Raw genomic sequence first — 26,564 nt, 5'->3', positions numbered from 1 at the left:
GGTATTTACTATTGATTTTTTCTTTTAATTTACATTTATTTATCAGAGAGATGTATTTTGTTGCTATATGTTTAAAGACTGCAGTAAAGATTTAACCTAAATATAATTGGTTATAATTTGACCAATAAGAAAAGATATGAAAATTGAAACAACACAAGAGTTATTTATAAGATATGGTTGAAATTGCAGTTAAAATTTCTGAAACCTGCTAGTCTTATCCCTAAAGTAAACCAAAGACTATATGCACAAATCCATTTTAGGGTGTAATAAAAGGAAAATCATTTTCAAAGTGACTGATTAGAAACAAAATTTTCCTGGTCTTTCAGGCAATATAAGCTACTTTACTCCTATGATCTTTTTTTTTTTTTTTTTTTAATGTTAAGGTTGAGGAAACTTCCTTTCTCTATCAAGAGCTACTAAGAGAAAAAAAATATACAGGATTCATGCAAAGAATAACTTTAGGTTTTTTTAAGAGAAACTATATAATCTTTGGTTTTATTGATTATAAATTAGTACAGAAGAGAAAATATGAAACATTCTGCAGAAATTTACCACAGTTATTTAAATATAATCTTCAGTTCCAAGTCATAGTCAATTAAGGAAAATAGATGAGTGTAGGAGCAACAGGAGGCAGGAAAGACAGAAAGAAAAAATGATGGAAGAAAAAAAGAAAGAGATGAATAGGGAAGAGATAAACAGAGATAGCCACAGAAAAGGAGAGACACAAATAAAACATAAAGCCAGAAAGCAAGGAAAGAATAAACGTAGAAGTGCAACTAAGACTGAGGGGAGTGTTAATCCAAGCCAAAAAAATCTACTTTGGTCACACTGTGGAGTGGTGTGCTGGGACGTGGACCCCTAATTGTCGGTTTTTGTGATTGCTACTTTCAAATGCAGACTTGGGGGTGAGAACACAGATGAACTGATGAATTCTATTAACATGAAGACATAACTAGGTCTCCAGAACTGACCTAAAGTGAAACATTTAGAAATTTCTAGTTCATTAAGGAAAAAGTGTTCTGTTTAGGTATATGCTTGGGAGACAAAAAGGAGAGTGGTCCCCCCTGCAATTGTGTCAAATTAAATTTGTTTTTTGTAAGTTTTGCTTTTCCTGTAAACTTCATCTCTAACAATAATTCACGGTCAAGGCACTTTTATGTTTATGTGATCTGTCGAGTGAAGAACCCTAAGAACCCTTAAACTGTGTATTGTTTAAGGGTTTAACATATGCCTCAAAGTATTTTAGAAGTGTGACACTAAAATGAGAGAAAACATAGGTGGTACTGACATTGCTGAAAGATTTAATTATCACACCCACATGACCTGTCTTGCCATGGATAGTTGGTAGGTGGCAGCAACGGATCAGAAATTTTGTATGGTTTTGACAGGGCTGGGGGAAAATTCTTTTTAATGTTACTGTTTAATTAAAACAAATTTTTCAAACTAAAACAATATAGCTGCCCTAGCAAGTAGACAATAACAATAAGTAGGATATAAATACTTTATAGGATATAGGCTTCATTTTTATGCTATAATCTTTCAACAGCAACTTACTTTTCAAAAGTTCTAGGTTTATTTTCATTACCATTCATAGCCTGTTTTTTTTTCTTACAATACTTATTTCTTCTCTTTGCAAGCATGGCAAATTTTAATGCTACTTTTTTTGAGGCATGGTTATGTAATTTGAACTTCCATTCTGCCTAAACTTTGATCTACTCTTTTTGTGAAGATTTTGCTCCCTGGCATTGCACTGGCCAAGGTTTAGTTACAGAAATAATAATCCATCTAGACAGTTTAAACAGGGATAGATTTAATGTTGGGTACTAAATAGCTTATGAAGTTGTTGGGAGGACTAATGAAAGTCTCCAGGTCACTGATTCTCAATTTTAGCTTCATATCAGAAACATCTGGGCTGCTTTTTAAGAATGCTTTTTCCAGAATCCTCTGCAGACCTACTGAATCAAAAACTTTGGGCATGTGGAAAGAAACTAAGATGGCGACTAGGAGAGACAGGTCAAAAAAAACACCTCTGTGAAAAATACTAGATAGAGGCCACCAGTGATGCACCAGCTGGACAAGGTCTGCTAAGTCCACAAGGACCATGCACTTGGTGAAACTGGAAGTCTGCATTCTGAAATGAATAAGTAAGCCGCCTGAATGTCCAGCAGCCATGCTGTGGTGTGGGGAAACCGTGGGTTGGTATTTGGAGGCGGACTAGTTCTTTTTTAAAAAAACTCAAAAGCAGCTGCAGATATGGCAGCCAGAACCACAGAGTGAAGCGCAGCAGGAAAGGGCTGTGCGATCGCCTCAATATCTGGCATGGACAATAGCCTTTCACTTACCCACTGCTAGTTGTCTTGGAGCGAGGAGGGCAAAGGAGAGCCAAAAGGGGAAAAAAACCACGTCCCTTGCAGCCATCTTCCCGGCAGGCTGGGAATGCTCCTGCCTGGTGCCGGAGCCACAGCCCAGAGCCACGCCAAGGGACCCAGTGTGACGGGAAGGGTTTCTGGCAACACTGTACACACGCCACAATATCAGGCGTGGACAATAGCCTTTCGTGCACCCACAGCTAATTGACCCGGAGCTGAAGGCGGAGCTGTGTGAAAAGGGAGAAATTAACACGCCCCATTCAGCCATCTTTACAGCAGGCTGGGAATGCCCCTGCGTGGCCCAGCGGCCCAGGGCTTCCCTTGAGGGACGGCATGCACTTGTGATGTAGCACAGCCTTCCCTCAGCAAAGGCCCTAGAAGGCACGGCTGGGAAGAGGAACCACCCAGAAAACCCAGGGACGCTACGCCAATACCAAGGACTTGTGGGTCAGCAGCAGAGACAATCTGTGGCAAGATTGGAATGAAGGTTTAGACTCTTGCAATGCCCTTAAATCTCCTGGAACACCTGGGAGTGATTATTAAAGCTACCCTGCCTCCCTAACTGCTCAGACACACTCCCCACATTCAGGGCGGACAGCACCAACAACACACCCAAACTTGGTGCACCAATTGGACCCCATAAGAATCAGACCCACACACACTACAAAGATAAAGTTGGGGAGAACTGACTTGAGGGGAATAGGTGACTCGCAGATGCCATCTGCTGGTTAGTTAGAGAAAGTGTATGCCACCAAGCTGTAGATCTGACAAATTAGAGATTGGTGTCTGAATAATCCTTCATATCCTAAAAGAACCCTATCAAGTAAAGCAAATGCCAAGAGCCCAAAAACAACAGAAAATTTTAAAGCATATGATAAAACCAGATGATATGGATAACCCAAACCCAAACACTCAAATCAAAAGATCAGAGGAGACACAGTACTTGGAGCAATTAAATCAAAGAACTAAAGACAAGCAAAAAGAGCATGGCACTGGATATAAAGGACATGAAGAAGAGCATGGCACAGGATATAAAGGACATGAAAAAGACCCTAGAAAAGCATAAAGAAAAAATTGCAAGAGGCAATAAAAAAATAGATTATCTTATGGAAATAAAAGAAACTGTTGACCAAATTAAAAAGATTCTGGATACTCATAGTACAAGATTAGAAGAAGCTGAACAACGACTCAGCAACCTCGAGAACCACAGAATGGAAAAATGAAAGAACAAAAGAAAGAATGGGGAAAAAAATAAAAAAAAAATTGAAATGGATCTCAGGGATATGATAGATAAAATAAAACATCTAAATATAAGACTCATTGTTGTCCCAGAAGGGGAAGAGAAGGGTAAAGGTCTAGAAAGAGTATTCAACGAAATTGTTGGGGAGAACTTCCCAAACCTTCTACATAATATAAATACACAAAGCATAAATGCGCAGCAAACTCCAAATAGAATAAATCCAAATAAACCCACTCCAAGACATATTCTGATCAGACTGTCAAATATTGAAGAGAAGGAGCAAGTTATGAAAGCAGCAAGAGAAAAGCAATTCACCACATACAAAGGAAACAACATAAGAATAAGTAGTGTCTACTCAGTGGCCACCATGGAGGCAAGAAAGCAGTGGCATGACATATTTAAAATTCTGAGAGAAAAATTGCCAACCAAGAATACTGTATCCAGCAAACTCTCCTTCAAATTTGAGGGAGAGCTTAAATTTTTCACAAATAAATGCTGAGAGATTTTGCTAATAAAAGACCTTCCCTACTTCAGATACTAAAGGGGGCCCTACCGACAGAGAAACAGAGAAAGGAGAGAGGGATGTAGGAAATTTAACAGACATATATAGAACATTACATCCCAAATCACCGGGACACACATTCTTCTCTAGTGATCATGGAACTTTCTCCAGAATAGACCATAGGCTGGGATATAGAACAAGCCTCAATAAATTAAAAAACTTGAAAATATTCAAAGCACATTCTCTGACCACAATGGAATTCAAATAGAAGTCAATAATCATCAGAGATTTAGAAAATTCACAAACACCTGGAGGTTAAAAATGGGGAGATGAAAACATTCCTGGATAATCAAAAGCTGAGGGACTTCATCACCAGTAGATTAGTCCTATAAGAAATGCTAAAGGGAATTGTGCAGGCTGTAAGGAAGGGACACTAAACAATTGACTAAAACCACATGAAGAAATAAGGATTTCCGGTAACGATTACATGGTAAATATAAATACCAATACTGCTGTATTTTTGATTTGTAACTCCACTATTTACTTCCTACAGGATCTAAAATACATAAACTATAATGATAAATCAGTGGTTTTAGACTCGTAAAATATGTAATTTTTGACAAGACCTACATAAAGGTGGGGAATGGAGGAGTATAGGAATATAGTTTATGTGCCCTATTGAAGTTAAGTTGGTATCAAAGAAAACAAGATTGTTATAGATTTAAGGTGTTAAATTTAAGCCCCATGGTAAACACAAAGAAAGTATCAGAGAATATGATCATAGAGATGAAAAGTAGAGTGTGGGTTATGAGAAGTGGGGCAAGGGGCAATGGGGAGTTAATAAGAAATGAGTGTAGGGTTTCTGTTTGGGGTGAAGGGAAATTTCTAGTAATGGATGGTGGTAAGGTGATGACATTGCATCATTCTAAATGTGATTAATCCCACTAAATGGAATGCTTGGGAGGGGTTGGAATGGGAAGATTTATGCTGTATATATGTTTCCACAATTGAAAAAAAAGACAGTCTAAATAGATAATGACAATTAAATGCCATAGATGATCTTGGATGAGATCTAAGAATAAAGGAGAAAAGGCTCAAAAGGACACAATTGGGACATAAGAAAAAAATGAAATATAGAATGTAAGCTTTATATCAATGTTAAATTTCTTGAACTTCTTAACTACACTTAATGTGATTACATAAATGAATATTCTTGTTCATGGGAAATGTATATGTGAATTATATTATTTGTTCAAGGATGTGTGCAACTTGCTCTCATATGTTCAGAAGACAGAGCAATAGATGATGGATGATAGGGAGGGAAAGAAAGAAATGGTAAAGTGATAAAATATTAAAGTTGGTAGATCAGGGTATCGGTGGAGGGGGATTGGGGTATGCTGGAGTTCTGTGTATGGGGTTTGTATTATTTTTGCAACTGTTCCTGTGAGTTTGAATTTATTTCAAAATAAAAATTAAAAACAAACAAACAAACAAAAAAAACTTTGGGCATGTGTATGTATGTATTAGTGAGCTCTCAAGCCAGGCTTGAGAACAAATGTGAGGTTGAGGTTTGAGGACTGAATATCACTGCAGAACTCGGCCACCAAGTGAGTTACTGATTCTTCTGCAATCAGGAAATCATGTGCTGACTTGGGAAGCTCCTGCTACAGCTGCTGGTTTCAAAACTATGCCTCCTCTGTCACCACAGGAAGCTGCCATGGTCTGGAAACAGCCATGTCCAGTGTGGAAAGCCGCCTCCCGAATCGGGCCTAGCGTATGCGCTGCAGCCTGCTCTAGAGTTACCCCCGCCCATCGAGTGAGCCAAGATGGCGCCTGCATCCTGTTTCCGCATAGTGACGCATGTATCCGCCACCCGCTCCTACCAATCGAAATCCTGTATACGCGATACTAGCCTAGAAGCTTATTGGTTGTTAATTGTGTATAAAAGGTCTTACCCGGACGGGGTAGGGTGAGACAGCCCACAAGGAGCCGTGCCTGACGGCCACATCGAGGCTGCTCTCCCACGAGGCGCCGTGCCCCGTGTGGGAACCAGTAACACAGAATGTTCATCTAGCTGTAGTAAAGGGCTTGCTTTCACAACTGCCGTGTGGTTCGAGTCGTGATTCATGACCAGGTTAGTTCGCGCAGTCTGCATCTCTCTCTCTCCTTCCCTGTTTCCCCTCGCCGGCCGGGAACCGGGGACCGAGCGGGGCAGCGCCGGACAGTCCAGGAAACTGCCACTCCAGGAAACAGCACATCTGCTTTGATATGAAATGGTAAAATGCATGCCCTGCACCCTGCCTCTTGGTGCCCAAGGAACTAGTAAAGAGTCAGTGAGATATCAGTTAATGCCACAGGGAAACTAAACTCCTCAATGACTATGCTGTCACAGAATCAGCAGCAGATGGCCTCTGCCTCCCTCCTTCCACATCTAGCATAATAGTTCTGTTGGTGGAACCTCCATCACATAAGGAATCCTGACTGCAAGAATATCCAGGCTATGTAGTTTAAAACTGTCCAGCCCTACAGAACAGGAAGGCAAGCTAGAAAGAGATTGGAATGGAGGTTGCTTACCAATCCACTCTTCCACCAAAGGCATCCCCAGATAGATGAGTTATTTTATAGACAGGAGATCCCTTCATTTCACACTAGCCCAGACCTGAGTGTTTCAGGAATTAACTGTGTGTGTGTGTGTGTGTGTGTGTGTGTGTGCGCGCGCGCGCGCGTGTGCGCGCTTACTAAGGAGGAATCAGAAGAAATCTCTTCTCCAGTAAGGATCCTTGCTTCTCTAGGAAAGGCAGACCTGAGACTAGCTGATGTCTGGCTTGGGGACCTTTAGGAATGGGAAGGGCCTGTGTTGGTACTCTTTGACCCAGTGTCTGTCCCTTTCTGCCCTTCACTATCTTGGCGCCTGACACAGTGTGTTCAGAACCTGGCTTTTGCAATTTGTTGCCGGGGTAATGTAGCAGCAGTATCTGTAATTAGTCCCCTCCTCTTATCTAATCTTACCTTTAGCTTTCCCTTAATCAAGACCTACAGATGCATGTCATGTTTTCTAAAGCACATGATATTTTCCTATAAAAAAAATTCATCTAATGTTCTAGATATCTTCCTACACATTTTATGTATTTCTTCCTTTGGAAAGGAACTGTTTCTGGAACACATTCTCTTCATTAATAAAGGTATTAGTATATTTTATTTTCTAGTTGGTGCTTCTTTATGCCAGTTAAGATCTGCTTTAGCACTTTGAAAGTCAACTGTTTGGTCCTATCTTTGCCTGAGCATGATTTAGGGGTTGACTTAAAATGTAAATTATGTATCTATATGCTGAAATAGCTTAAAAATTTTTTAAACTGATGATTCTGCTCATTTCCTACAGTGAGAAATTATTTTGAAATGCCATTATGAAAATATTTAACAGGATATTAAAATGGACATTAAAAAATAAACTTTTTATTTTAGAACAGTTTTAGTCTTACAGAATTTTTGCAAAGATTATACAGAGTTCCCATACTTCCCAAACCCAGTTTCCCCTATTATTAACACCTTATATTAGTGTGGTATTTTTGTCACAATTAATGAACCAATACTGATACATTATTTATTAACTAAAGTCCAGACTTTATTCAAATTTTCTCAGCTTTTCCCTACTGTCCTTTTTCTGTTCTAGGATCCTATCCAGGATACCACATCACATTTAATCATCATGTCTTCTTAGGTTCCTCTTGGTTGTGAGTTTCTGACTTTCCTTGTTTTTGATTACCTTGAAAGTTTTTGAGAAGTACCAGTCAGATAGTTTGTAGAATGAAAATTGACTCTTTAAAATTTTTTTTGTTTCATTTAAAAACTTTACATAAAAATGTCAAACATACATAAAATGAAAGAACAGTGTAATGAATTCCAATGTATCCAATGCCCAACTTCACTATCAACTATTTGCCACTTTTATTTTATCTAAACTGCCCTATCTCCCACCCCAGAGGATTTTAAAGCAAGTCCAAGATATATCACCCTTATATATTTCAGTATAAACTTCTAAAAGATAAGGCCTTTTTTTAAAAATGTGTCCACAATGACATCACAGCTAACAAGATTAACATTTTTTGTTACAATATTTTGTAACAATCAACAATCTTTTAATACCCAGCCTGAATTCTCCCCAATGGCCTCAAAAATGTCTTGCCCAGTATCAGAATCCAAACAATGTTCATATATGGTATTTTGTTGATTTGCAAAATGGAACATTTGTCTCAGTTTTAGCTTGAGTCCTGAAGACTGAAAACAAAACCACAGATATCTCCACATTTCAAGATGAGGTGCTAAGCTACCTATGTCTTACAAAAGGAGTGTTTAAAAACTGGTTTTAAGATCCTTAGCCCAATACCCACCTCAGAGCTTTAAGGGTAGAAGAGGCTAGAAAGGATTTGGTGAAAGCTATTGGAGAATTGTGTTTCCCTCCATCCTCTCCCATGATGGGATGTTTTCCTTTTATCTGAAGCCTAGTGAGACAGCCTTTGAGAGAACCACTTTGAAAGCTTGGTATTTACTCTTTGGAGTTAGAAAGGACTGCTATTTGACCCACCCCTGAGGAAATAAATGAGGAAAGGCTGGAGATACAGAGCAGCAGAGACGTGGTAAATTGTGACTGTCATCAGTGATAGGACAGATATGAGGCCCCAAAAATTATATGTGAGCCTTGAGGGAGGGATCTGGTCACATGGTCATTTAAAATGAGACTCACCCATTTTGGCTTCTTACTAGGGACTAGTCTCTCATCAGAGAGAATTTGGAGTATAGTATTTAATACAGGCAAGGTAGGGATTGAGCTGGGGTATACAACCAAAGTAGAAGCATTATCTAGCAAAGGAACAGAAGTCAGGGGTTCCTACTGGGAAAAGGCTCTGAGTTTCCCCCAGAAGCAAGAGAACAATCAGCTTTGAATATATGCCAATTTCAGAGAGCCAAAAATGGATCCACAGAGTACTGGTTCCTTCCCATCCTCAGCTAGCTATGGAAAAATGAAGGTAAGGGGAGGGATCAAACATGCTCTCTCCCCACGTTAAGCCTAAGAAGTACCAATCTGGGAGAACTGCAATACCAAATATAGTTCTGAGATTTGAATATTAAATTGGACTGTGATAAGAAAATTGGTTCAAACTTGAGAGAGAATCTCCTTCTGAGAAGAAATATGCTTTCTTGGTAAAATGCCTAAGCAATTTTCTGAAAATGGTAATGAGATTAAAGCCTTTTCTTGGAAACTAGATGTGTACTGAGCTAACAGTCTGGTATCTAATTATCGTGATTTCATTTTAGTAGTAATTATCTAACTGTTCCTTTACCTATGAAGTGTTCCTTTCATGAGGGAATCTTTGAATTGGCTTGTCAAGGCCTCTTTGCTTGTGAAAGTTAATAAATTATATCCTGTTGAGTTCTACTCTTTCAATATAATGATTACAAAAATATTTCAATGATAGAAATATGTTGATGGATAAAGTAATTTGGTTGTCTCTGAAATAAATTATACCTCAATATCAAATTTCTGAGAAATCACTCTAGGAAAATCACTTTCTACTGACTCTTTGTGATGATAATTCAAGGATTTCAGGTACCACTTTCATTCAAATGTCATTTGGTTACAGAGCCTGTATAGTCTGTGTCCTTAGTTCACAGGTTCTGGTGCCTGGTCATCTTTTACATTCCTATTTTATAGGCAAGATTTTCCTTTTCTGTATATTACCTCCAACATGATCCTACATAACATATGAATTATCTTAAAGGGTTCAAGGAAAGTAATGAATTGACTTGGCTTTAATTTCAAATAGCAGTAACACAGAGCCTAGTAATTCCGAAGCTGTTGCTCTGATCACAAAACTAAACTTTTACATCTAATCTAATTATTCATATTATGTGAAGGGCCTGCATACATCTGTTTGCATAAGAAGCCAAAAAATCATGCACTCACAGTGTTGGTAGTAGTATATTTAAATTGGCATAGCCCTTTGAAAAACAATTTGGCACTATTGCATCAAGAATACACATTTACACTCTTTGATTTGGTAATCTAACGTCTAAATAATAAAATAAACTTCTAAATAATAAAAAATAGGAGAAGGAAGCTACAAGCATGAATATGTTCTTCACACTATTTGTTATGGTGGTGAAAAATTGGAAGCAACCTGAATGTGTAATAATGGGATATAGTAGGTAAATTTATGGTTATATCCACTGAATGGAATATCATGAAATTGGAAAGTGTTATAGGTTGAATTGTGTCCCCCAAAAGGATTTGTTCAAGTCCTAACCCTCAGTTCCATGAATGTGATCTTATTTGGAAATATAGTCTTTGAAGATGTGATTAGTTAAAATGAAGCCAAATTAGATTAGAGTGGGCCATAATCCAACATGACTGGTCTTATAATAAGAGGAGAAGAAACAGATTCACAGAAGATGGCCATGTGATGATGGAGGCAGAGGTTGAAGTGCTGCAGCTGCAAGCCAAGGAATGGCAAGTATTGCTGGCAAGCCACCAGAAGCTAAGAAGCAGCGAGGAAAGATTCTCCCCTATAGGTTTCAGAGGGAACATGATCCTGCTGACACCTTTATTTTGGATTTCTAGCCCCCAGAACTGTGAGACAATAAATTTCTGTTGTTTTAAGCCACCCAGCTTGCAGTAATTCATTACAGCAGCTCTAGGAAATGAAGACAGAAAGACTATAAAAACATGGAAAAAGAAAGGATAAAAGTTGAATTCACACTATGATTCTTAACTATTTAAAACATATATGTTAGAGAATACACAAAAATGATAATGATTATGTTGGGGTTATAGAAAATTTTTCTGTTTTCAAGAGTTTTTCTATTTATATAGGGAAGTTTCTATAATTTAAAATTAACTTAAATATTAGAAACATTTGGTTAAAATTTCTAGTTACAGAATTACATATAATTATTGACAATCCATGCTGAAATGATACACAAAAGTTGTTTGCTAATGTTCTGCTGTTTCCAGACAAAATAAATTTATCTAAGTAAATGTCAGTTGTTGCTATGGCACTTCTAAAATTAAAAAAGAGATACAAAATAGTTGGCAGTGGAGCTCTTGGGTAAATGTAGAGAAAAGTCAAAGATTGATTAAGAAAAGAAAAATGTCAGTCTTCCCTGTGAGTGACAAGACTTCCAAACAGATGTTGAGCTTACTACTTGAAAGGTACTGGGCTGGTGACGGAAGACATATCTAAGTAACTAGGATTAAATCTGGTAAGGTCTTCCAAAGGCAACTGAGCCTGACAAGGAAAGATTTTGGTATAGGGGGGAGGTGTTCTAGATAAAGTACACCAGAGAGCAAATTTTTTTCTTTTTTAAAGGTCAGGTTAGTTCCAAGAGCAGAATAACTTAAGGTTGTCTTGCCTATAGGTCACCTGCAGAATGAAGGGTAAGCAGGAAATTAGCGAAGGTTAAAGAGGCTAGGTTTTATTTCATATGCAGTGGAGAGACTCTGAAGACAATTTGAGAAAAATGACCTAAGATATATGTTGATTCTAGAGTCTGCAGAGAATGAATTGGGAGATTAGAGGAAGAGACAGCTGTGAGGCCTATGCAATAAAGAGGCATTAATTATCTAATATTAAATTATCTGGATTAACATCGAGAACATATTTTACTTTAAAGTGATGATTTAACCACATTCTAATCAAATTTTGAATGACTTCTGGTGTTACCTCACAGAACTGGCAGATGATAATCAGATTGTAGTGGAACTGTAGCCAGATGCAAAGAAATATGTAGTTATCAAAGCCAACCAATAGTATGTTGAGAAATGCAGATTCTCACAAGTAAACGGATTTGGAATTCTAAAAGAAGACATGCTATCAATAGCAATATCCAGAACTTCTGGAGTAGTGAATTGTTCTAAATTAAGACTAAATTCATAATTTATAAATTGTCTAAGTATAAACCATCTTAACCTTCTGGGCATTGTTGCTGAAATACTGTCAAGATCTTAAAAAAAGCTCTATGGGTGAATAGCAGACAAGAAGAGTAAATTTTTTTTTTGTCTTCATTCTTCATGTCCTGTACCAGAAGATATCACAATCCATTTAGAATATGGATTCAGGCCCAAAGCCTTTCTCAAATCAATAGAAGAGCTGAACAGAACTCATCTTAAGAGTTGGCTCGAAATCGCATTAGATAAGGTAATCACCTAAACTTTTCATAAAAATTAACTCATTCATCTCAACCCTTAAGCTAGCGAGTCCTTCGCCTCAAAAGCAATCCCTTTTTGGATACCAGAATATTGACATCTGGCCACAGCACCGGATTTTATTTACAAACACTGAGAAATAAGCACTGTGGTTAACTGAAATCGGAGCGGGTGCGCCGCGGGCGCGTTCTCTCCAGGGAAGCTGTGTTTCCACAGCCGGTGCGGCCAGTGGACAGCGGGCAGGGAAAGGAGGCCTCGCACGCCTGGCGCCGAGCGGCCCCTTCCCCCTTCATGTCCCGGGCTGCCCTCGCTCCGGGTTCTGCCGTTTCATTTGCCGCCTTCCAACGCGTGACCCAGCGCGCTCGCGTCCCGAACCGAAGGCACCGCAGGGTACGCCAAGCGGCTCCATGTGCCCCCTCCCTCTCGCGGCCGCCGCAGTAGCCGCGGCCCAAACCCCGCTCAGGCTCCTCAACAGAGGGCTCGCCGCCACCATGTCGACCGCCAGGCCGCTCAAATCCGTGGACTACGAGGTATTCGGGAACGTGCAGGGTAGGTAGCCCCTTTCCCTGTGGACTATGAGGTGTTTAGGAGAAAACCAAAGCGGAGCTAGGAGTGAAAGGGGAGAAAACTGCAAGAAAGCCTCCACGTAAAGGAGCCCCTGGCCAGTGAGGCCAGGACTTCCGCTCCGCCGTGACACAGCATCCGCGGGTGGGAAGGGGGCGAAACGCGCATGTGCCGGAGAGCCGGGGCGGGCGGGAGAAGGAAGGTGGGGGAAGGGGAGGGAAGAGGGAGCGAGAGAAAGAGCGGGCGCGGGTCGAGGAGGGGGCGGACTGAAGGGAAAGAGTGACGTCGGGTAGGAAGGGAAGTGAGCCCATTTACTAGCTCTCCGTTAGTTGCGTCTGAAACCACTTGGGCTTTACTTGACCTTTAGAAAGGACGTCTGGATAATGTGTGTGTCAGAGGTCTTAATTTTTCTTTCCTGTGCAGCCCCTAAAATATGTAATTTTTTACACGTAAGTTTAAATAGTTATAAAGGATGTAATGCCTGGCTTATCGTAAATATTATTATCTGTAAATTAAACTGTTAAATCGCTCTGAAATTTATCCAATGGAATATAATGTAATGATTTGATACCTGCTATCATTCGTTTAAAATAAAGCTCTTTAGCAGTGGGAAGTTTTACATCATTCCTTTCCCTTTTTGAATTTGATTTCCATCCCTCTCCCCCCACAGGATCTTATCCCATTGTTATGCTGAGTTTCTTATTGATCCATCATATCAAATTTTTCTGCAATGAGGATGTATGTATTACATATGCATATATGTGTATATACATATCATGTTCTTTTCTTAATTTCCTTTGATCATAAGATTCTAAGTATTAAGATTTTTCCTTCTGGATCTAGTTATTGCTATTATGATTAGAACATGATTGACCAAAATAACAAATATATTAAATTTGAAAGGTAAATCATTATTTGAAATATATCTCTTAAATGTTAAGGCTTGGGATTTTTATGGTATTTTTATTGAAGGAAGGATTGAATTAATCCTTTTTTTTTTTTTGGTCACTCGAGAGTTTTTACACTTTGGGCCAATGTACCACTGTGAAATTAAGGCTGAGCGAGGGTATGCCTTTTGTAAAGGGATGAGTCTGTCTTTCAAAGGGTGATTGGGAAAGGGGAGATAGGAAAAGAGGACCACAGCAGACCACAGGTGCCTTCTCAACAGGTCAGTCAGGAAAAAGTACTGTGGAAGTTGAAGATCTGGAAATCAATTCCCTTGAAATTATCCATGACTTTTTACTCTTTAATCTGTGTTTGCCCAGGTGTATGGTACCCTAGTTTGAAAACCACCACAATAAGTCATTGAACCGCATTACAGAAAATATAAAAGTGGTGGCAAACAAAATATTGGGTCATTGGAGAGAGATGGTGGTAGTTTAGTTAAGGGGTGTGTATGTGTTTATTTGTATGCACGTGTGACGTTTCCTGGAGGTGTTCCATGTTCTGAGCATTTCACTATTTACTTAATCCTCATCACAATTTTGTGAGATGTAAGTCTTATTCCTGTGTTAACAATGAGAAAACAGGTACACAGAGAGAGGTTCAATAACTTAGGTTCAATAACTTGGGCAAGCCCTTAGTTGACAATTGGGATTTGATCCTACATCCCTTTGACTCTAAAATGTGTACTTTTCCATTATATGGCATTTTCTATTAATGCATAGTGTATTTATATTGGTTTTAACTATATAATTGCAATTTTATGAATATCATGGTTACATGGTATATAAAGACCAATTCTGAGCAGAGAGAGGTACAAGTATGGAAAAGAGAATTGTACTGTACATAAATAGTGGGATAAAAAAACAATTTTAGGGCAATAACTAATACAATATGTTAAATAGATGAGGGTACACACACACTTTAGACTTATTAAGCCAATGTATGTGGGGCAACTTCATAATCACGTTTCCACACATACATAAGAACTTATGATGTGCCAAGTTCTGTGCATCTCATTTAATCTTTTACATGCATCTCATTTAATCTTGAACCCTGTGATGTCAACCTGATTTGACAGAGGAAGAAATTGAGACATAGAGAAGTAACTTTCCCAAATTATATAACCAGTTAAGCGATGGGGCTGGGATTTGAATCTTGGCTGACACCAGAGCCTATGCTCTAGTCACTATCTTCTGTTGATTCTCTTATGAGTATCCTGTCCACCTTTATTTTGCATTCCGCTAACCTATACACTGATCACATATGTAGACTGCAGCAGGACTTTTGGACCCTGTCTTTGGACAATTCCAAAATGACCCCAAGGACATTTCACTTGTGTTTTTGACCTAGGGAAGTTTGGCCTGACCAGTAAGCAGTCAGCATACCAGAATAACTGCAGCCTCTAGCTCTTTTCATGTCTCTCTGTCACTTGCTGTCACCATTTCTGTATATTGGTCTCTGTCTCTCTCTGTCTCATAGAACTGCGCACAATTTTTCCATGGATTCCCTAAGAAATAAATACAAACCATTAGCCTCTTAATCCTAAGTCATAATGATTATGTAGAAATGATTGACCATAATGGTATAAAATGGATACTAATTAAAAGGGAACATTATAAAATTAACTTTGAATTTAAAAATATGGAATAATAAAATCCTAGTGAAGAATTTGCTTGTTAGAAATGATGGTAATTAAAGTGAATTTACAATGGAAGATGTTATAATTGGGAACATTTAATATGGACAAAATACAGATCAATAAATAAAATTGTCATTAAATATTTAAATGGGAATTATTTCCAATGAAATTAGCTTTGATAAATAAAAATGAACATGTAAAAAAATGGAAAATGTTTTAATTGTGCTATATGGAAAATTGATTGGTAACAAATTGGCTTAATGGAGTTTACCACAGAAAATATTTTCTGACCAAAAACGATGTGTACATTATACTTCTATTTAGAATGCTTGAACTAAAAATATCTTGGGTGACAAAATGGCAGAGTAAAGATGTTTTAGGGCTCAAATATAGTGTACACTGCCTTGCTCTCACATACATCCTAGCTTGTATTCCAAAAATTAGTTTATAAATTGGTTGTTTGAAATTCAGGAAAATTTATAGAAACCATTTATAGAAATAATATTACAGGAGTGGGTTAGCTTCTCACAGCATCTGCAAAGTCTCTTGAACTTATAGAGCCTTAGGCTGTTTGTTGCTTGGCATTGCTTCTTTCCTTCCTCTCATTTTTTTTTTTAATAAATTTTTAATTTTACGATAGTTTTAGATTTACAGAAAAGTTGCAAAGATAGTATGGAGAGTTCCCATATAACCACACTCAATTTTCCCCACTGTTAACATCTTACATTAGTGCAGTACATTTGCCACAACTAATGGACGATACTGATGCATTATTACTAACTGAGGCCCATGTTTCCTTAGTTTTTACCTGATATCCTTTTTCTGCTTTAGGATCCCATCCAGGATATCATGTTACATTTAGTTGTCTTGTCTCCTTAGGCCTCTTAAGGCTGTGACAGTGTTTCAGACTTTCTTTGTTTTGCATGACTTTGACAGTTTGAGGAGTACTGGTCAGGTATTTTGTAGAATGCTCCCTAGTTGGGACTTGTTTAATATTTTGTCATGATTAGACTGGGGATATGGGTTTTGGGGAGGAACACAAAGGTAAAGTGCCTTTCTCATCACATCATATCAAAGGTACTTACTATCAATGTGACTTATCACTGTGGGTGTTAACTTTGATGAGCTGGCCAAGATACTGTGTCAGTTTTCTCCACTGTAAAGTTACTCTATTTTTTCATCTCAACTTTCTCAAGAAGTTCCACGTTTTTCCCCCTCCACTTTTCTTTTTTTTTTTTATCATCATTTTATTGAGATATATTCACATACCACGCAGTCATACAAAACAAATCGTACTTTCGATTGTTTACAGTACCATTACATAGTTGTACATTCATCACCTAAATCAATCCCTGACACCTTCATTAGCACATACACAAAAACAACAAGAATAACAATTAGAGTGAAAAAGAGCAATTGAAGCAAAAAAGAACACTGGGTACCTTTGTCTGCCTGTTTCCTTCCCCTATTTTTCTACTCATCCATCCATAAACTAGACAAAGTGGAGTGTGGTCCTTATGGCTTTCCCAATCCCATTGTCACCCCTCATAAGCTACATTTTTATACAACTGTCTTCGAGATTCATGGGTTCTGGGTTGTAGTTTGATAGTTTCAGGTATCCACCACCAGCTACCCCAATTCTTTAGAACCTAAAAAGGGTTGTCTAAGGTGTGCGTAAGAGTGCCCACCAGAGTGACCTCTCGGCTCCTTTTGGAATGTCTCTGCCACTGAAGCTTATTTCATTTCCTTTCACATCCCCCTTTTGGTCAAGAAGATGTTCTCCGTCCCACGATTCCGGGTCTACATTCCTCCCCGGGAGTCATATTCCACGTTGCCAGGGAGATTCGCTCCCCTGGGTGTCTGATCCCACGTAGGGGGGAGGGCAGTGATTTCACCTTTCAAGTTGGCTTAGCCAGAGAGAGAGGGCCACATCTGAGCAACAAAGAGGCATTCAGGAGGAGACTCTTAGGCACAAATATAGGGAGGCCTAGCCTCTCCTTTGCAGCAACCGTCTTCCCAAGGGTAAAACTTATGGTAGAGGGCTCAACCCATCAAACCACCAGTCCCCTATGTCTGTGGCCATCCCCCTCCACTTTCTTCTGTTGCACTGAGGGCTTTGGGATGGGGGATAGTGAAATAGGGGACTGACCCTATGCATTTAGACCTTTTGTAACTCTGGAATGGCTTATAGTGATTTTATAAATGTTTAATGACATTTACGTCTAAACTCATATAATCTGAAAAGTTAGGTAGGTTTCAAGAAAGGGAAATTGATCACGCTATATATACATTCAGTGGTGCTTTACCAACTCTCAGGTGAATACTAGTGATAACTGTTAGAAGTCAATTATGGCAAACTGTTGGTTTACATGTGCTTTAGAAATTCAGCCATTTGTTTTTGGCAGCATTAATTCAGTTTTAGAATAAGCATACCTTATTGGAATATAAAGATAATTTTTTTAAGATTGCTTAAAATGAAAATTGGGATGAGTTATTAAATGACTTTTCAAACACCACATTATTAGGTGTACACTTTTTCTTACATGGACAGGCAAATGCAAGAACTATATTTTAGAGGTTGAAAATGTCAGTATATTAAAGTCAAGAAACATAAATATGGTTAACTTTAATTCCCTCTCTCATCTGTTTCTATAGCATTTCATTTATAGTTCTATTATACTTTTTTTTTTTTTTACTTCTCTTTATTCTATTTTCAACTACAGTTATTTGTGTACCCTTATCTGTGTGTCTCACTAGTCAGTAACTATAGTATTTTGAAGGCTGGGCTGGTGGCTTGTCTGGTATCCCCTATAGGACTGTGCCTCTTTGGGACTTAAGAAGTGTCTCTTGAATTAAGCTGAAGTGCTTGGGGATGTTGGTTTGGAGGAGAAACAGTTGTGATGGCTGTTTTAACTACTTGAATGATACCATGGTGTGTGGCTTCAGGGGACAGAACCTGGACCAGGTGAAAGGTTAAAATGAAGCAGAACTTTATTCCATTTAAGGAAAGCCTTTCTAACAGCTAATGATGTTTAAAATAAATAAAGGGCTGCTTTTTAAGGTAGGGAATGACTGGATGACTTCCTGCATTCAAAATTGACACATGCAGTCAGATCCCAGGGTGAAGGGGTACATTACAGTATGAAAATCTAGTTTTACATGAAAGGATGCTGATTTCTGAAAGTCGTCATCTTGCTTCTTTAAACATCAATGTTTCTTTGTAGATTTAAAGTATGATTTGCTTCGCAAATACTCACTTTCAGGTAGTGAGGCCCATTTACAGCTGACTGAGCCCTGACTGAGCAGCACATTGCCCTTGAGTCTTTCATAACTGAACTGGCTGATGTCTGCCCCTGTTTCCAGTGCAATGTGTCTGTAAAAAAAGCCTGCATGTGTCACTTCAGCTTCCCTTGTCTTTAGCAAGTGAGATGGAAGCGGTGTGGGAGGCCACGAAAACCCATAGAAACATTTTCTCCAAGAGGCCCTGCCCCAAGAGTGCTCTGTTCCAGCCAACACTAAGCTGCAGCAAATCTCTCTCCGTGTGCATTTTTTTCTTTCTATATAGACCTCCCTCTGTTGCATAGTAGGCTTCAAAGTAGGGATCAGGACTCCTGGAAAGATTCTGAGAAAATTCCAAGTGGATTATGGAGATTTGAGCAGTTAATTGCTTTATAGGTCACTGCTTCACAGAATTAATAGACTGAAGGACACCCCTTGATGCAAATTTCTTTTAAGGCTTTAATATAAGAGTTGTGGTTTGAGGTGCGCAATAAATAACACCCCTCTTCATCATGTGAGTCATTGAAAAGTAAATCAAAGAGTAAAGGAGAGTTTTGAGGGTGTGGTGTGTATCTTCACGTTAGTGGACTTTATACTATGCAAAACTAGATGTACCCACCCAGGCACAGCCCAGGCTGCACTAGGGCAGGCCTCCCCCAAAGGGCAGAGCAGAACTTGTCATCATTGTGGACAGCTTGCTCCCAGAAGGAGGAGCAGGCAGCACCTGGTATGCATGTCTGGTTTCTTCTTCTACACCTACCCACCAGATGAGGCACTGCACGCCTGGGAAGAAGTCAGGGACAGGGTACAGAGTGGCCAGGAATGCCACACTAATGGATTCTTTATCACAGAATTTATTGTAAGGGGGAAGAAGCTTTGTAATAAGTTGTAAAATCTAGAGAGAGTTAACTATGTAGTTCTGTTTGCAGCACTTCAAAATGATCTACACTCTGTAGTTTTTTTTTGGTGTGGAGTGGTAGGAAATCAGGGAGGTCATGTGGTGAACAAAATTGGACTGCCGTTGTTTTACAGTTAATGGTAGGAAGGACTACATTGCAGTCCTAAGTTTTCTGCTTCCTTTTTTTGGCAATTAAAAACTTGAGATATAATTCAAATAACACAAAATTCACCCTTTTAAAGGATACAAAGCATACTAAATTTACTGTGGTTTTTAGCATATTCACAATGGTTTGCAACTATCATCACTATCTAATTCCAGAACATTTCTATCATTCTTAAAAAGGAATCTCTACTTGGGATCAGACACCCAGGGTAGTGAATCTCCCTGGCAACGTGGAATATGACTCCTGGGGAGGAATGTAGACCCGGCATCGTGGGATGGAGAACATCTTCTTGACCAAAAGGGGGATGTGAAAGGAAATGAAATAAGCTTCAGTGGCAGAGAGATTCCAAAAGGAGCCGAGAGGTCACTCTGGTGGGCACTCTTACGCACAATATAGACAACCCTTTTTAGGTTCTAATGAATTGGGGTAGCTGGTGGTGGATACCTGAAACTATCAAACTGCAACCCAGAACCCATGAATCTTGAAGACAATTGTATAAAAATGTGGCTTATGAGGGGGGACAGTGGGATTGGGGGGGTCATAGGGATCACACTCCCATTTGTCTTGTTAGTGGATAGATGAGTGGAAAGGTGGGGGAAGGAAACAAACAAACAAACAGACAAGGGTGCCCAGTGTTCTTTTTTACTTTAGTTGCTCTTTTTCACTTTAATTATTATTCTGGTTATTTTTGTGTGTGTGGTAATGAGGGTGTCAGGGATTGATTTTGGTAATGAATGTACATCTATGTAATGGTACTGTGAACAATCAAATGTATGATTTGTTTTGTATGACTGCATGGTATGTTAATATATCTCAATAAAATGAATAAAAAAAAAAAAGGAATCTCATTCCCATTAGCAGTTGCTCTTCATTGTCCCCTCTTTTCCTCCCCTGGCAACTACTAATCTACTTTTTGTCTTGATGGATTTGCCTATTGTGAATGTTTCCTATAAAGGGAATCATACGATATGTAGCCTTCTGCATCTGTCTTTTTTCTTGTAGCATAATGTTTTGAGGGTTCATTCATGTTGTAGCGTGTATCAGTACTTCATTCTGTTTTATGGCTGAATAATATTCCATTGTATGGACATACCACATTTTTGTTTATCCATTCATCAGTTGATGGACATTTGAGTTGTTTCCTCTTTCTGTCTGCTTCCTTTTGACAAAAAATATAAAGCTACTAAATAAGCTGTGAGAATTCAAAATTCTGGCAATTGTTAATAATCTTAGTTATGCATGTAATTATTCTCTGAACTTGATTTGATAGAGAGGTGGTAATTCTTTTTAACAACACACTTCTCTCCCTTGATGAGAACACCAATCCAGACCATGCCCTAGGTTAAGGGTAAAGCCCAGAGTATAGAGCATGGGTTCTCATCTCTAAACATTAAGGTTCTTATCTGGTAAGTGGGATATTAAAAGCTAGGGTCTTATGTATACATGAAACATCAAATATGATTTAAATATTTGCATCTCAGCTTTCTCCGTAAGAGACTTAAGATAGTATATGATTCTATATTAGTTAAGAATTGCATTTACCAGCACAAAATTAACATTGCGGACATTGGTAAAAATACCTCAAGAAAGTCAGGGTCAGGGCTTCTGTAATTTCCTTGGCCTTTCCCTCAAGGTTTCAAGATGGCTGCTGTTGTCCTGGTCATTACATTCACATTACAACCAGGAAGAGGGAGGATACAAGTGCCAAACCCTGTCTGGGTCAGCCCCTGTCAAAACTTTTCTGAAAGCCTCAATCAATGACTTGACTTACATCTTGTGGGCTACCCCTTTTTGAGGAAGACTAGGAAGTATAGGAGAACTTATTAGTGCCACAGGTAAATCAGAGTTCTGTCAGAATGGAAGAAGGGCAACTAGCAATGTCTGCCATAGATATTCATATATTAAATAAATTTCAAAACACAAGTATTACATTCTCTATTCTTCCTGAGGAGTGATGCAAAACGACATATTAAAGAAAGACTTTGATCTCCAGTCTCAGCTTCAAAAACTTAGATGTATAAATCAAGACAACCTAAATTTCTGCTAAGTACATATATTGAATCTTTCATACATGACTTTATTTCAGTCTTATGTTTTTTCTATCTGTTACTGCTTGAGGTAATGAATAATACTTGCATTATCTACCCAGCAAAGCAGTATGAACTTAGGCCTAAAATGACCTCTCAAACTTAAATGATGTCTTGTAGTTCTACTGTTTGAAGATTTGTTTATTAAATGTATGTATGTATGTGTCTTTGTCCTTATCATACATAGTTAAAAATATTTTTAAATTTAAAAACTTTGAAAATTTCAATCAAATTAACATATGCACATGGATAAAAAAAATATATTACAGAAAGTCTAGTTATGCAAAGCCAACTGCCCCAATCTTCTACTCAAATCCTATAAGTTCTGTAAGTAAGCCAGTTTAATGATTTCTTTTTTTGGTTCTTCTGGTTCTTATTTCTTTATTTAAAATAACATGCTTATATTACTCTTTCTTGATTTTTCAACTTAGGCATTATCTAGTGACTTTGTGTTACCCTTTATAATTTTTTTTTTTAACTCAAGCACTATATAGTATCATTAAAGTTCTGCTAGTATCAACATAGAATTATTGAGATTCTTTCCAGAGCTTTGAATGCAGTAATGTTAGCATGATTTCAGTTTAAGTTGAAATTAAACTTAAATTCTAATCAATATGGTTAGAGGTATATTTGCGATGTTAATAATGAATTATTACAGGGCAGTTAAGCATTTCACTTAAATATTTATCAGCTACTTTTTCTTTACTTCATTTATTCAAGCTCTGGTCTAGGTTCTTGGGACACAGTGATAAATAACAGAAAAATTCCTGCCCTAATGGAACTTACAGTCTACTGTGAAGACATAAAATAAACAAGTAGACAAAAAAACACAGAATAATTTCATATAACAATCAGTACTATGCAGGAGGCATGTGAGGGTACATTACCATTTTGGATGAGCTGGTCAGGGTATATTTCTCTAAGGAAGTGACATTTGTGGAGAAACATGGGTAATGAGTAGGAGCCAGCTGTGAAAAGATCACAGGTAAGAGCATTCCAGGGAATAGTAAGTGCAAAGAGGCACAAATGTGCTTGGCCCATTTGAGGAGCACAGAAGAGGCCAAACTGGCAGAAATGGAGGGAGCAGAGAGGAGAATACCAAGAGATGAGGGGAAAAATTAGGAAGGGGCCTGGAAGCCATGGAACAAGGATGCATTTTGTCTTGAGTGTGATGGGTAACTAGTGGACAGTTTGAAGCTGGGTAAGGAAGTAATTTGAATATATTTAAGAAAAAAGCCTACTTTGGCTACTTTATGTAGAATAGACTGTAGGAGGGGAAAACAGGAAGCAAGAAAACTAGTTAAGGGGGCCACTGTAGTACATTAATTGAGAAATTATGGTAACTTGGATTAGGGTGTGAAAACATTATTACCCATTCTCCTAGAAACATTTGGAACAGAATTAAACTACTTTTCAGTGATTCTTAAATGAAATCCTGGGGCTATAAATAATTTATAAAATGATTGCAGTGACATGGTTTTGAATATTTAACTATATGTGATCTTCAAACATGCCTTAAACTCAACTTTGGGCCTTTGCACATGCTTTTCCATCTGTGACGTTACTCTACTCGCTTCATACTAATTTTTACTCATCCTTGAAGCTTCAACTTAGAAGATCTATTTTTCAACATGCTTTCCCTAAAATTACCCAAGACTGGTTCATTTGTTTCTCCTAAAAACTCCCATTGCATCTGATTTATGTGTTTTACAGCTAACAATTGTTCTATGTTTTAATTGCCAGTTTACTTGCCTGTCTTCCTCATTAGACAATAAGCTCCTAAATGGCGGGGACTGTGTCTTATGTATTCATCTCCTTCTTTGTACTTAGGACTGGACAATTAATACATATGTGTAGAGTGAATAATTAGAATATTTAATTGCTTGCTTATTAAATGTATCTGAGTTGCCTGATTCTTAGTTTATTTCTGTGTGGAATAAAACCATTACACCAATAGACAGGAGTTGGTAATTTCCTAAAACCTGCAAAATGTAATTAGTGGGATATCTGTGTTTGATACCTCTTTGGAAAATGCTCAAGCCCTGTCATCTTAAGCAAATGCCATCAGTATGAATAGATGGTGCTCAGGACTCATAAATGTTGAAAGGACCTGAACTGCATATTAGTCTTCACTTGAGGGGAGAGTATCAGGCTCCCTCTCTGGGAAGTTCCAGTATTTCTGGCAATAAGTAATAAGGACAGAGAAAACAATCTAGGCTACAGGCTCTCTAGGCTGCTCCAATACCAGGTCCACATAGGGTGCAGGAATTTTTGCCTTTTCATCATCTGTGGTTTCTTTCATTTAGTGCAGCTGACTTGTGAAATAGGCGAGGCATTGATATGCAAGTACATGATTTAGGACCAACACCTACTTAACCTGCATCAATGTGCAATTGCAACAGACCTACAGTATCCTACAAGACTTTGGTTTTCTCTTTGGGATACAATTCTTGACCTGAAATTCAAACTCTTTCCAAACCTCTCCCAGACTTTCCTTTAAGATGGAGCCAGCCATTGGTTTTAAACTTACTAGCATGCATAGTAATCACCTGGAGAGCATATTGAAACTATTCTTGGACCCCACCTGCAAAGTTTCTATTTCAGTCCTTCTGGGGTGGGGCCCAAGAATTTGCATTTCTAACAAATTCTTGATTGATGCTGGTGCTGCTAGTTCAGGGATCTCTTTTTGAATAGGAAGGAGCCAGACCACATGGCCCTACTTCCACTTCCTGTTTACTTTACTTGCGTGTGCTTTTTTTTTTTTTTTAATCATAATGCTAATATTATATGGGGCTGTTCCCCACTGAGCAGCGCATAGGGTTATATGCACCATCCGGCCTTGACCAAAACCTTCTACTCTACTTGGTCAACATCTTACTATGTACTCGGATCCCCTCACTCTCAGGATAAAAAGACTTTTCCACAGTTCTGCCTGTTTTCCCTCCTGTTTTTTCTGTTTCTTCTGCATGGTCTGGTTAGCCTGAATTGTTTCTCTTGAAGTTTCTGACAATTCCTTTTATATCTATTAGCTAATGTCTTTCCCCCATCTGTATAACAGATGGCCTTTCTGATTCCCCTTCAGATCAATACTTCCCACTCATCATTTCTCCACATTTTATGTGTATCTTGTAGAATATTTTTATAACCCTGTAAAATTTCCATTTGTGAGATTATCTGTCTTTATTGCCTTACTGCTCTTTTTCTTTGTATTCCTTTGGTACCACAATACACTGTCATCAGGGAACAAATGACACCCCTTGTTATTGTAAATCCCCTTTCAAAACTGCATAAAATTATCTAAGCCACTGATCCCTTCTTTATATTCTTACCTAGGCTCAACTGCTGTAGGTAGAAACAATACCTTTGACCTCTCTGAAGATTGTTTTGATCTATCCTTGTAATCTCCCAATTAATTTTTTTCTAATTTTTTAAAGTTGAGGTATAATTTACATTCAGTAATATTCACCCTTTTTAGTGTACACTTAAATGAGTTGACAAACACATAAAGTCATGTAACCACCACCGCAGTCATGATAGAGAATATTTCCATCATCCCCAAAAGTTTCCTCATGCCCCTTTGCAGTGCTTCTTTCCTCCCACTCCCAAGCTCTGGCAACCATAGATCAGTTTTATGTTAGTTTTTCCAGAATGTGGATCACACTTTTATGCGTGAGTCTAGCTTCTTTCAATTAGCATAATGCATCTATGACTCATGCATACTGCTGCATGTATCCATAATTCATTTCTTTTTATTGCTGAATGGTATGTCATTGTACACATCTACCACAGTTGTTTATCCATTTCCATTGTATTTTTAATTGCTCTGTCCTCTCCTCTAAATTTAAGCCTCTTTTTTCTTTTGGTTTCTTGAGTGCTAAAAGCAAGTTCTCAAATTTCCTATGTGTTCTGGGTGGGAACAAAAACTAAGTGGCAATAGATACTACAAGTGCTGTATTTCCCTACCTGCCACATTCCTGATGCTTCATCACTTAGACTTAATCTGTGCATAATGTTTTATGCATCCTTTTGGATCACGAGTCTTCCAAATTGCAATTTGCAGGAATGTCATTCTCATTGCTGCAGTTCCCAGGAGAGATGTAAAAGAGGGGTTTCTCTCTACCCTAAGGGGCCCCAAATCATAACTATGCATCCCTGATACTTGTATTTAGAAGCAGTTTGCATCCTGTTTCACCACTACCTTAAGTCTCAGTTCACTATATATCAATGTTTGTTCCTAAGCAGCACAAAATATGAAATTCCATAGCAATATTGACTTCTGTCCGAGATGGGGCTACCACAGTTTTGCAGACCAGGCAACCAAACTATAATACACTATGGTAGTTGGCCAACATAGAGCAACCTGGGCTCCACAGTCCAGAAAGAGAAAACATAACCAACAGCACTAACCAACCTACATAATTCAAAGCATGAATATAATACAGTCTACACCATAGAGATTTTGAGATTATTTCCATTTTAGTTTAACAAGTCCCATTATTACTGAGGCTTCAGAAGCTAATATATGCTTCAATGGTTCTATAACAAAAAATAAAACAAAAAGAGAAATGTTTTATAACATTTAAACTTGAATTGTATTTAAAGAAGAAATTCTAAACACTGAGAATAGATAAATTTTATGCCAGATACATTCAATTGTCCTTGTAATAAACATTTT

At 38.2% G+C, this 26,564-nt stretch overlaps 1 protein-coding gene across 2 annotated transcripts in view; it reads left to right on the top strand.

Annotated features, from left to right (window-relative positions):
- ACYP2 (acylphosphatase 2) overlaps positions 1–26,564 on the top strand; it is a 320,771-nt gene that overhangs the window by 132,533 nt on the left and 161,674 nt on the right. The window contains exon 1 of one of the 2 annotated variants that reach the window (XM_037806460.1): positions 12,509–12,860. The exons of the other annotated variant lie outside the window; for it this stretch is intronic. Within the exon in view, the coding sequence (XP_037662388.1) occupies positions 12,719–12,860 (142 nt within the window). The 5' untranslated portion in view covers positions 12,509–12,718. Of the gene's footprint in view, positions 1–12,508; positions 12,861–26,564 lie in introns of those variants that run through there. 2 annotated transcript variants of the gene reach the window in all.

The sequence above is a fragment of the Choloepus didactylus genome, chromosome 17, assembly GCF_015220235.1.
Source record: "Choloepus didactylus isolate mChoDid1 chromosome 17, mChoDid1.pri, whole genome shotgun sequence".
NCBI classification, from domain to species: domain Eukaryota; kingdom Metazoa; phylum Chordata; class Mammalia; order Pilosa; family Megalonychidae; genus Choloepus; species Choloepus didactylus.
Note: the sequence above shows the minus strand (reverse complement) of the source record. Positions and strands in the feature narration are given on the sequence as shown.